The sequence below is a fragment of the Otolemur garnettii genome, unplaced genomic scaffold (genome assembly GCF_000181295.1).
Source record: "Otolemur garnettii isolate 467f Iridium unplaced genomic scaffold, OtoGar3 scaffold00174, whole genome shotgun sequence".
NCBI classification, from domain to species: domain Eukaryota; kingdom Metazoa; phylum Chordata; class Mammalia; order Primates; family Galagidae; genus Otolemur; species Otolemur garnettii.
In genome coordinates, this window is record NW_003852569.1 from 1,528,632 (window position 1) to 1,541,579 (window position 12,948).

Genomic DNA, 12,948 nt, shown 5'->3' on the forward strand with positions numbered 1-12,948 from the left:
GGGCGCCTGTAGTCCCAGCTACTTGGGAGGCTGAGGCAGGAGACTCGCTTGAGCCCAGGAGTTGGAGGTTGCTGTGAGCGTGATGCCATGGCACTGTACCCAGGGGGATAGCTTGAGGCTCCATCTCAAAAAAAAAAAGAAAAAAAAAAGATTCCATCATAACTGCCTTTTTTGCACCCTTGACAGATCCTGCATAAAAGTAGTTTTTTGTTTGTTTGTTTGTTTGTTTTAGAGACAGAGTCTCACTTTATCACCCTTGGTAGAGTGCTGTGGTGGTGTCACAGCTCACAGCAACAACCTCCAGCTCTTGGTCTTAGGCAATTCTCTTGCCTCAGCCTCCCGAGTAGCTGGGACTACAGGTACCCGTCACCACGCCCAGCCATTTTTTGGTTGCAGTTTGGCTGGTGCTGGGTTTGAACTCATCACCCTCGCACCGCCCAGTAGCTTATTTTTTTATCAGACAAGATGCTTCAAGATGAAGAAAGTAACTTATTTTTTAATTGATGTGTAATAGATGTACATAGTTTCAGGATACATGTGATAATACATTTATTTAATTTGTAAAAAGCAAATCAGTTTACTTAGGATATCCATCACCTTAAATATTTGTATTTGAACTAGGTACATACAGATTATTCTTTTCTAGCCATTTTGATACAATACATTAGATTATTGTAAACTATAGTTACCCTACTGATCTAACATTAGGACTTACTTCTTCTATCAAATCCTGTATTTGTACCCATTAATCAGCTCCTCTTCATTTCTTCCTCCCCCTAATTCTTTCAGGCCTCTGGTAGTGTACTCTCTATCTTCATGAGAGCCACTTTTTAGTTCCCGCATATGAGTGCGAACATGTGATGTTAGTCTTTCTGTGTTAGTCTTGTTTTACTTGATGGAACTTTCTCCAGCTTATCCATGTTGCAGCAAGTGATAGGATTCCATTCTTTTCTTATGACTCAATAATATTTCATTGTGTATATATACCACTTTTTTTTCTCTTTTTCCTTTAGAGACAGGATCTCATTTTGTCACCCAGTACTATCATATTTCATTGTAACCCTGAACTCCTAGGCTCAAGCACTTCCTCCTGCCTTGGCCTCTCAAAACTCTGGGATTACTTGCACCACTATGCCCAGCTGTACCACATTTTGTTCTTTTATCCATTGATAGTTGAGTCCATTTTGGCTGATGTGAATAGTGTTGCAGTAAACATGGAAGTGAAGGTATTTTTTCCAACAGGAACTTATTTTTTAATGTTAATATGTTGGGACCTGTTGCTTTCTACTTTTTAATTTTTTTTTTCTTTTTGAGACAGAGTCTCACTATGTCACCTTCATAGAGTGCCATGGCATTACAGCTCACAGCAACTTCCAACTCTTGGGCTTCAGTGATTCTCTTGTCTCAGCCTCCCAAGTAGCTGGGACTACAGATGCCTGCCACAAGACCCAGCTATTTTCCTTTTTTTTTCCATAGTTATTTTGCAGAATCAGGCAGGGTTCAAACCCTGTAGTCTCGGCGTGTGTGTAGCCAGTCCCATAACCACTGAGCTACGAGCGCCAGTCTTTTGCTTTCCTTTTATTTTACTTATTTTTACTTTTTTTTTTTTTTGAGATAGAGTCTCAAGCTGTTGCCCTTGGTAGAGTGCTGTGGCGTCACAGCTCATAGCAACCTCCAACTCTTGGGCTTAAGTGATTCTTTTGCCACAGCCTCCCAAGAAGCTGAGACTACAGGCACCCATCACAACGCCCAGCTATTTTTTGGTTGTAGTTGTCTTCATTTGGCAGGCCTGGGCCAGATTCGAACCCGCCAGCTCTGGTATATGTGGTTGATGCCTTAGCCACTTGAGCTACAGGCACCACCCTTTTGCTTTCTTTTTAATATGGTGGAAATTTTTTTTCCTTTTTCTGAAGTGTTTTTTAATTGTAGACATCATGGTATTTCACCCCTAAATACTATGTATCTCTAAGAAAGGATATTTTTCTGTATATAGCCACAGTTCCTTTGTTAAGACCTAATAGAATTAACCAGAAATCCTTAATACCATCTAATTTCTAGTATATTTTCACATTTCTTTTTTTTTTTTTTTTTTTAGAGATAGAGTCTCACTTTAGCACCCTCAGTGGAGTGCTGTGGCATCACAGCTCACAGCAACCTTCCAACTGCTGGGCTTACGCAATTCTCTTGCCTCAGCCTCCTGAGTAGCTGGGACTACATACACCCGCCACACCAGCTATTTTTTGTTACAGTTTGGCCAGGGCTGGGTTTGAACCGCCACCCTCGGTATATGGGGCCAGCGCCCTATTCACTGAGCCACAGGTGCTGCCCTTATATGTCTTCTAATGGCAGAATTTATCTATGTCTTAGTAACATTTAATGTGCCTTTTGGCAGTGGTTCTAATTGAGATTGCAGGCCCCTTTGAGAAGAAACACAAAATGTGAATCCTCCTAGAGGATTTTACTTTTACTTTTTGTAGGATTTTTACATTTTACTCTTTTGTAAATAATTTTCAAGAGATATCTGGTTTTTCTGAGGCCTGTTCATGGACCCTAAATTAAGAACCCCTTTTGTTTGTTTATTTTACTTTAAAGAATTATTCCAACTTTATTCATTTGGGGGTGGGGGGGCGTATTGGACATTGTGCAATAAATGCTTAAAGCTTTAAGTTTACAGTTTTCATATTTGTAAAAACTTGAAACTAACTCCAACGTAAGTAAATACAAATAACTATCTTATTTTTGGCCATACTATATAATTGGAAATACATAGCAATTAAAATTTTTACCAAAAATTTAGAATGGTAGACTCAGAAGCTTGACAAATGGACAATTTCAAAGTAAAATATTTTTAAAAAATGATAATTCTTAAGGTAAGGTAAAAACTGTGTGTTGAATTATTTCTAGGAGATAATTATGGTCTGTCCTTGAGCAGAGGAATGAAGTCACATAGTATTTACTAGAATTCATTTGGCAATGGTGTATGAAGAATAGTACTACGTGAGGCTATTGGAGAGATAAGGAGGTCCTGGAAGCCAGCTGATTAGCAATAGGAAGTCGTATGGGCTTCTTCCCAAGTTTTTGCCTGTTGGAACAGAGAAGCAAGAGTTTCTAGAGGCATTTTGAAATGATGGTGGCAGAATACAGGGGTTAGAGTCTGAGACTAGTGTGTAAGTTTTGAGCTCAGGAAGATATGGGGAAGTAAGACAGGAACAATGGTAAGCAGGAGAATGCAGAATTAAGTTAGAGTTGATAGAATATCTGATTTAAAATGTCTTGTAGATAGTTCAAAATCCAGAATGGAGCTTTGATAAGAAGTCTAAGCTAGACATGTAACAATATTTGTTCTGAGCAACACAAATGGAATTACAGAAGTTATAGAAAATTAAAGTCAGCAGGACTTTGGTCTTATTTTCAGGTAGATTTATTGATTATTTTTCTTCTTACAGCCAAGTGCAAGATCTGTGAGTGGGCATTTGAAAGTGAGCCACTGTTTCTCCAGCATATGAAGGATACTCATAAACCTGGAGAGATGCCTTATGTTTGCCAGGTATTGCCTTTTTGTCCAGGAGGTTTTAGCCATTTACTCTCAGGCTGAGTACAAATAATCCACTAACGAATATTGCTAAATATCTATTGGTTGCACTCAGTTTAGGAAATCTGACAAGGTACAGAAGAGAGAATAAACACAGTTGCTGTCTTTAGGGTTTTCCATGCAGGAGAAAAATACAAAAGAACATATTCTGAAGTATAATACTTAACCCAGCCAGAAATATATCCAAAAGTATAATAGCCAGGGAACATGCATATGCATAAGGGAGTGTCTGTCTCCTGAACTTGATCATTGGAACTGGAAAGAAAAACTTTATTCCTCTTAGTTATGGAATATGGATTGTTCTCAGACTTAAATAGCTAGATTTGCCACAAACGAAGCCCTGCATCATAAAATCAGAAACATGACTTGATTTCTGTGCATGTAGGATGTTTCCCGTATTTTCCGGTGTTGTTGCTGCCTCTTGTGAAGCTCAGCTGCCCACTTCATTCTTAGCCTGTTTTCCCCTCTTGTGTAACAGGTGTGTCAGTATCGCTCTTCACTCTACTCTGAGGTAGATGTCCATTTTCGGATGATCCATGAGGATACCCGGCATCTGCTCTGCCCTTATTGCCTGAAGGTCTTCAAAAATGGCAATGCATTCCAACAGCATTACATGAGGCACCAGGTACTAGGCACCAAGCAATTCCTATATTCCCCCTTTTTTAAACTTATGGATGCTGGGCTGAGCTAGACAAATAATTTTGGTAGGTAAAATATATGCATGCATTTGCAAAAATTTACTGAATTTCATTTATGTTCCTTATAATAAACTAGGTGCTAGAAATTTAGTGGCAAGCAGACCAAAGAGTACAGCAAAGTATGAAGAATACTGTGTTAGGGAGAAATGTAGACTATAGGAAAACACACACCTATTTTGGGTGCCTAGTAAGACTTTTAGGATGAAGGATGAATGACAATGGGCTGGATGCAGTAGGAGAGAGACCAGTATGCCCAAGCACACTTGGAGCAAAAGGATGAAGGTTCCAGAAATCGAGAGCTGTTAAGTGCAGAGTGTAGGATACAAAGGGGAAATGAGAAGACAGATCTTGTAAGCCATGAAAAGAGTTCACTGGGAAGCCATTAATGGAGGATTAAGCCTTTTAGTTATTTTACACTAGCTTCACTGAGGATTAAAGAAGATTAAGACTTAGGAAGACTAGCCAAAAAGCTTCTCAGTAGTTGAGCTGAGAGATGATGGTAGTTGCCTACTGACTTTTTAAATAAATAAAAAGAGATTGGAGTTGAGATGAGAGTGATATTCATGGTTTAGGGATGGATTAGACAGGGTAGCAAGACAATAGTTAAGAATAATGCCTAAGATTCTGTCCTGGGCAATTGGATGAATGATGGGACTATTTACTAGGATGGAAACACCAGAGAAAGTAAATTTTAGGAGGAGAATATTACAGGTTTGAATATTGTGAGTAGTATCGTAGACATCAAGTGTAGTTGTTGGATAACAGCTCTGAAGCCTGGGAGAGAAGTCTGGGTTGTAGAAAAGATATTTATTAATCATCTTTATATAAATCTAGTAAATGATCTGAGAGTCATAGGCCTCCCAACCCTGTCAAGAATAAGAGATTAAGGCTTAGGATCCTTTATCCATTTGGATGTAGTTTTTATCCTTAAAATGAGCACTGTGGTCCTAGAAGGAAAACCAGAATAGTCTTGGCATCAGGGAAGCTGAGGAGAAGAAACTGTTTTAAAAGTAAGGGTGTGATCAGAATGTTATATGTTTACAGGAAGGTGTCAGGCAAGATAGAAACTTAGAGGCAAATCTTAATCTAGCAGCACTGAAGGAGTCATTTTGATGTTTACTAGGCTAGAAGTCAAATACCAGTAGAACAAATGTGTGAGAGGCAAGAAAATGGAGACAACTTATTTTAACCCTTTGACTGCAGAGTGCTCAGAAGAGAAATGTGCCCATAGGTGTCATTTGCAAAAGGTTAAGAAGTGTGCTGATGAAGGAGAGGACCCAAGGAGATAGAATCAGCAAAGGATAACTTTGGTTGCTTTTGTTGCATTTTATTTTATTTTTTATTTTTTGAGACAGAGTCTCACTTGTTGCCCTCAGGAGAGTGCTCTGGCATCACAGTTCACAGCAACTTCAAACTCTTGGGCTCAAGCAATTCTCTTTGCTCCAGCCTCCCAAGTAGCTGGGACTATAGGTGCCTGCCACAACGCCCAGCTATTTTTAGAGACAGGTCTTTCTCTTGTTCAGGCCAGTCTGGAACCTGTGAGCTTGGGCAGTCCACCTAGGATTACAGGCATGAGCCACTGCACCTGGCATATTATAATTTATTTATACATATAGATACCTAGATAGAGATATGATATTGTTTTAAAATGCTCTAACAAGAGATGCTCTGGATGAGGGTGAAGGTATGTAAGTGAGGATACAAAATGGAGAGCAAACTGGGCACACACACACAGATACACACACCCCTTACACTGTCCTCTCCTTTGCCCAATAGAGACTGCTGGTAATCTACCATAAATGTGTTTCTAAATAGGACTGTGAAAATTGCCACTTAGCCACTTAGCTTAGGAAGCTTTGCTATCCTAGTACGGAAAATAGAAACAGGTGCTGTAGTACGAGGCAGACTGAACTCCCAAAATGATCTCACAAGGAGATGCCTCTGTTTATATTGATGCAGTAAATGAAACAACAACAGCACACTATGGGCAAGTGCTGTCATTTATGTTAAAAGAAAAAGGAAAACAGGAAGGTAATGCATAGATAATATATGTTTTTTATAATTACACATATGTATAGTAGACTATCCACCAAAGAGTGCTCAGGAAACTGGCAACAAGTTGTTTCTGTTGAAAGGAACTGTGGGTCAGAGTTGCAGGCACACTTATATGAAAGAGTGCAGAATGAAAAAAGTAAGAATTTTTTTTTTACCATGCATATTGCCTTAAAAAAAAAAATGTCTGTGAGTAGGTAGCACGGTCTGCAGTGTGTGAAGATACAGCAGGAGCAGTAAAGCTTAGGTCATTCATCTAAGTTGTTACAGCAAGTCGGTTGAGGGCATAGTTACCTTCGCCTGGAATTCACTGTAATTTGGGACCATGGGAAATGACAGATCTCATTGATGGGTTTGTGGTTGTGTTGTGTGTTTTTTTCTTACTGTTACCAACAGAAGGGTGGGAAGAATGATAATAGTTGACATTGATGTATCATCTCCTTAAAGAAAAAAATTCATCGAGAACTTTTAAGGGATTTTGTCTCTTTGTTTTCTTTCTTTCTTTTTTGCCTCCTTCAGAAGAGAAATGTTTATCACTGCAACAAATGCCGGCTACAATTTCTCTTTGCCAAGGACAAAATTGAACACAAGCTTCAACACCATAAAACCTTCCGTAAACCCAAGCAGCTAGAAGGCTTGAAACCAGGCACTAAGGTCAATAAAGTTTGCCAGAGTTTCTTTTATAGACCCTGGGAGAGGACAAATGGGGATTTCCAGTGTTCTGAGGTTCATTGTGAGTAATGTCACTGTTCTTTCTCTCAACACTCAGGTGACAATCCGGGCTTCCCGAGGGCAGCCACGAACTGTTCCTGTGTCCTCCAGTGATACACCTCCCAGCGCCTCACAGGAGGCAGCACCATTGACCTCCTCAACAGACCCTTTGCCTGTCTTCCTGTATCCCCCTGTCCAACGCAACATCCAGAAGAGAGCTGTTAGGAAAATGTCAGCGCCTTCTCTTAAGTGCTGGGCAGGTGGTGGCTGGGGGGGCAGGATTATTTCTAATAGCCAATGCCATCTGGTAGCCTTTTAGCAGGATCTATTGTCTAAAATTATACAATATGGGAACCCCTGCAGCAGTAATGAGAATTTCGTTTTCTTTTTTGACAGGAGTGTCATGGGCCAGCAGACATGTCTGGAGTGCAGCTTTGAGATCCCAGACTTTCCTAATCACTTCCCTACCTATGTGCATTGCTCTCTGTGTCGCTATAGCACCTGCTGCTCTCGAGCCTATGCCAACCACATGATCAAGTGAGTTGTGATGAAACTAATCTTTCTCCTAGTAAGTTTAGATGCTCAAGAACTCATGTCATTCCCTTCCCTGTAGGCTTCTAGTGTGTTTCCTTTAATTCTCAGAGCTTTTTGTCCATCTCTCCTAGCAGGGTAAGAGGCCCAATTCCTGTTCATGTGATTTTGATAGCCTAGGCTCTAGTTTTGAAGGACCTTGCTGCTCAAGGATCAGCAGCATTTGATGAGAGCTTGTTAGAAATGTAGACTTGCAGCCCCACCCCAGACTTCCTGAATCAGAACTGAACTTTAATAGATCTTTAGGTGATTCATATTAAGATTTAAGCAGCATAGTGATAGGGAAACGGGCTTGGGTTGAGATTAGGATGCACTGAAGAGGCGTTTCTCTTATCAGGTCATTGTCATTGATCTCTAGCCGCTCATGCCACTTCCCTTGTCTTTCTCAGCAATCATGTTCCACGGAAGAGCCCCAAGTATTTGGCCTTGTTTAAAAATTCTGTGAGGTAAGAAAAAAATTCATTGCTAGTCTCTTAATTTTTCAAGGTTTTACTTTAAATCCTTGTAATTATTTGAGGGGGCGTGGATATGTGAACTAATTGGAGAAAGAGGAGAAAGAAGAGGTACTTTTCTGTTAAGCCTCAAAGCTTAACTCTCTGAAATGTCACTGTTGTATTTGTCTTACATGTACTCTGGATTTTCTTTCTTAGTGGAACCAAGCTGGTCTGCACTTCATGTACCTTTGTTACCTCTGTGGGAGATGCCATGGCCAAGCATTTGGTATTCAATCCTTCCCACAGATCCAGCAGCGTCCTGCCACGGGGTGAGTAGGCAAGATGGGAGTTAAACAAGGGGGGGGAAAGATAGAGGGTCTACTATATGAGTCAGGAGCATCCCTATCTGGCCTCACCCATTTATTCACTGTAGCAAACTAGAAACATTCTAACCTGAAGTTTCTATGAGACTGGGAAGGTAGATCACTGTGAAGAGTCTGTTTGTGTATAATTGGTTACAATTCCAGGACACTGTCTTTGAAGGGCTTGTTTCTTCCCTGAGTTAACATTTTTTTATTGTTCTATTTTCCATAGGACTCACCTGGATATCTCACTCAAGGTAACAAAAACTCTCACTTCATGGTCTAATTTCTATTTTATAGTGTGTTTGCTCTTTGTTGTTGTTATTACTATTATATTCTTTCAATTTCTTAGTTTACCTGAGCTTTCCTTCCCTTCTTTGCTCCACACCCCACCCCTTTAGGCATGGCCAGGCTCGTGACCGAATACATGATCGGAACTTGAAGAATATGTACTCTCCTCCATCCTTTCCCCCTAACAAAGCTGCCACTGTGAAATCTGCAGGGCCCACCCCAGCTGAGCCTGAAGAGCCACCAACTCTTGTGGCCCAGGCACTCCCCTCACCAGCCTCAACTGCAACCCCACCACCGACCCCCACTCACCCACAACCTTTAGCCCTCCCACCCCCTACAGAGGGGGCTGAATGTCTGAATGTTGATGATCAGGATGAAGAGAGCCCAGTTACCCAGGAACCTGAGCCAGCAGCAGGTCTCAGTGGTAGCGGTGGGGTTGGCAAGAAGGAACAACTGTCTGTGAAGAAGCTTCGAGTAGTACTGTTTGCCCTGTGCTGCAACACCGAACAGGCAGCTGAACACTTCCGAAACCCCCAGCGACGTATTCGGCGTTGGCTTCGACGCTTCCAGGCCTCCCAGGGGGAGAATCTAGAGGGCAAATACCTGAGTTTTGAGGCAGAAGAGAAACTGGCTGAGTGGGTGCTGACCCAGCGAGAGCAGCAGCTACCTGTAAATGAGGAGACCTTGTTCCAGAAGGCCACCAAAATAGGTCGTTCTTTGGAGGGTGGGTTTAAGATCTCCTATGAGTGGGCTGTGCGTTTCATGCTGCGGCACCACCTGACCCCCAATGCTCGGCGAGCTGTGGCCCACACCCTGCCAAAGGATGTGGCAGAGAATGCAGAACTCTTCATCGAATTTGTACAGCGGCAGATTCACAACCAGGACTTACCCTTGTCCATGATTGTGGCTGTTGATGAGATGTCCTTATTCCTGGACACAGAGGTGCTGAGCAGTGATGACCGAAAGGAGAATGCCCTGCAGACAGTGGGCACAGGGGAGCCTTGGTGTGATGTAGTGCTAGCCATTCTGGCAGATGGCACCATCCTTCCTACCCTGGTTTTCTACCGAGGACAAATGGATCAGCCTGCTAATGTGCCAGACTCCATATTGCTGGAGGCAAAGGAGAGCGGCTATAGCGACGATGAGATCATGGAGCTGTGGTCAACTCGTGTGTGGCAGAAGCACACAGCTTGCCAACGTAGCAAAGGCATGCTGGTGATGGACTGCCACCGTACCCACTTGTCAGAAGAGGTACTGACTATGCTCAGTGCCTCCAGCACTTTGCCCGCAGTAGTCCCAGCAGGCTGTAGCTCCAAAATCCAGCCATTAGACGTGTGCATCAAACGAACTGTGAAGAACTTCCTGCACAAAAAGTGGAAGGAGCAGGCTCGGGAAATGGCAGACACTGCGTGTGACTCTGATGTTCTTCTCCAGCTGGTGCTGGTCTGGCTAGGCGAGGTGCTGGGTGTCATCGGGGACTGTCCAGAGCTGGTTCAGCGGTCCTTCCTGGTGGCTAGTGTTCTGCCTGGCCCTGATGGCAACATTAACTCACCCACAAGAAATGCTGACATGCAGGAGGAGCTGATTGCCTCCCTGGAAGAGCAGCTAAAGCTGAGTGGCGAACAGTCTGAGGAGCCTTCAGCCTCCACTCCTCGGCCCAGGTCCTCTCCTGAAGAGACAGTTGAGTCTGAAAGCCTTCACCAGCTCTTTGAGGGTGAAAGTGAGACGGAGTCTTTCTATGGCTTTGAAGAAGCTGACCTAGATCTGATGGAGATTTGAGTGTTGGGGTCAGCAGGGGGTGTGTAGTGGGGGTGGGAAGGTGTGAGGGAGGGTAGAGGGATTTAGGGAAAAGGGGGTATACCAGGTGGGGCATTTGGTTTATATTTCTTAATTTTACGCCACCACTCCCCCCAATGACTTACACTTCCCTGTGGATTTGTGGATTAATTAGGAAAACCAATAGTGATCACGTCTGAGCCCAGGAGCTGGCTCATTGGTCATTCACTTCTGCTAAGAACAGGTTTTTGTGACATTTTTTAAAATTTAAATCACTGTGTTTGGTATTTTTCTGACAAAATCAAGAAAAAGAAAAAAAAATTATTTGTGGGCGAATGTTAAATTTTTTTGTTTCCCCATTTACCTCAATTGTATCATAGTACTTCTGGGTTTTTTATTTGTTTTACTGTGTGGCCAATGTCTTTGGGCATGATGCTATATAACCATTGTCAATGTGAGAACATTTCTGAAGATGGGAAAGACAAAAATATGTAGCTCACAAACTGGTTTCTTACATATATATGGATAAAAAACTTTTTTCATTGTGGTCTTAACACTTTTATATAAAAATGAAAATGGAAAAAAAAATCCCACTGAACTCTCTCTTCTCCTTTTCTTTCCTTCCCTCTCCAGAGATGTTGGTTTCTACAGCAACTCTAAATATTAAATTGTGGCTTTAAAATGCATGAAACCACCTTTAATCATCCAGATAATGAATAGATTTGTCTTTTCCTTACCACCCTCACTCCAACAAAAACATAACAGAAACAAGGTTTGTCGCACTTGCGATACTATACTTGGCCCCTTTCTGCATTCTCACACCGTCCATCACTAGCAAGCCAGAGGTACTGAGGGGTCAGTGTGTTAGGGTGGAAGCCGTTCCCAGGTTGAGTCTTCATCCTGCAATCCCCCAGAGGTAATCCCTCCTTTACTGAACTTCACCCTGTTAAGTGGAGAGCATGCCTTCAAGAGATTGCAGGTCGGACAGCCAGGAGCTGGAGCTGATTGTGCAAGAAGTTAAGTGTTGAAAAAGAAAGAATACTTTGAATCCAGCTTATCCTGTGGCTGTGCCCTATTTCTCTTAATGCTTAGAGAACAATCTTGACACGAAGAAATGCACAGGGATGTGCACGAAGACAAGAAGAATCTTTATTTTTCACTGCCAGCTTCAAGGAAAGAAAATTTTTTTCTACAACTTGCATGAGGAACTTTTTAAAATTGTACGTACTCATGGTCATAAACCAAAATGTACCGTACAGAGAAAAGGAGCAAAAAACCAAGTTCACTTTTCTCTCAGCTACACCACCCTTTTGTCCATCCTGAGACTTTGGCAACGTTTACCTCCTGTGAGCGAAGGAGGCAGCCTGCACAAGCTTGTAAATGGTTCATCGTAAAAAATGTACATAAGTGGAACATTTAATAAAATGAGGGGAAATGGATTTATAAACTTGTTTTTTTCTAGCTGACTGTTTAGGGGGCTTTCACAGACTGGGAAATGTTCAAGATGTGAAGGGCCTGGTGATACAGGTGTGATATTTGTTACCACCGTTTTGTTCCCACCCAACCCATTTTTTTGTTTTCATTTTTAACCTCCAGCACACTATAATATAGTGAACTGGAGCGACCCCTCCCAGAAACAGCTTGGCCAGCCTTGTGAATCCATGGCGTCTGAAAGCAAAATAAGGCTCCATCTCTTGTTTTCTCTTTCCAGATTTTTGCTTGATGCCATTTTATTTACAGACTATGGACTTTGAAATCAACTCATTTTGCCTTTGAGAAAGTTCAAAAACTATATGATTGGTCACTCCTGTCTAGACAACCTAATCCTACTCTCTGGTGATCTTTGCAGCAGCCACAGCCTTAGCACAGCTAGCTGGGTTCCTGACCTCTGCACACTATTGGACTTTCTGATGGGTGATTTTTCTTAAGGTCATTAATACCAACAGTGCATCAGCTGGGTTTGGCCAGGGAGTTGTCTTTGTGGACTCTGCCTGCATGGCTTAGTAGTAGAAGGAAGGGTTTTTTTTGTTGTTGTTTTTTATAATTCAGTTTAATCAATAAACATGTATTTATTGACTACCTTTTGTGTTGAGACTGTGTTGATGTTTCAAACTGAAAGCTCATGGTTTTCTTTTGCTTAAATTTACAAGGTTGTTACAATCATGGACAATAGGAGTAGAGAGATGGTTTGATTTCTCCCTCAGTTCTATAAGTTTGCTGCCTATACCAGTTTCTCAAAAAAAGGTTTGGAAAGGCAATGGTGATAGTCACCCAAGGCATTCATTTTAAAAATTCAGGTTTAGAGGCTCGGCGCCTATGGCTCAACCAGCTAAGGCGCCAGCCACGTACACCTAAGGTGGCGGGTTCGAATCCCCTGCCCGGACCCGCCAAACAACAATGACGGCAAATAGCCGGGCGTTGTGGCGGGCGCCTGTGGTCCC

General features: G+C 42.1%; 1 protein-coding gene across 1 annotated transcript in view; it reads left to right on the forward strand.

Annotated features, from left to right (window-relative positions):
- POGZ (pogo transposable element derived with ZNF domain) overlaps positions 1-12,586 on the forward strand; it is a 73,212-nt gene extending 60,626 nt beyond the window's left edge. Inside the window, exons 11-19 of the mRNA XM_012811761.2 lie at positions 3,447-3,547; positions 4,071-4,217; positions 6,862-6,996; positions 7,112-7,284; positions 7,450-7,590; positions 8,034-8,090; positions 8,295-8,407; positions 8,673-8,697; positions 8,842-12,586. Of these exons, the coding sequence (XP_012667215.1) occupies positions 3,447-3,547; positions 4,071-4,217; positions 6,862-6,996; positions 7,112-7,284; positions 7,450-7,590; positions 8,034-8,090; positions 8,295-8,407; positions 8,673-8,697; positions 8,842-10,510 (2,561 nt within the window). The 3' untranslated portion in view covers positions 10,511-12,586. The remainder of the gene's footprint in view (positions 1-3,446; positions 3,548-4,070; positions 4,218-6,861; positions 6,997-7,111; positions 7,285-7,449; positions 7,591-8,033; positions 8,091-8,294; positions 8,408-8,672; positions 8,698-8,841) is intronic.
- Positions 12,587-12,948: the final 362 nt, after the last annotated feature.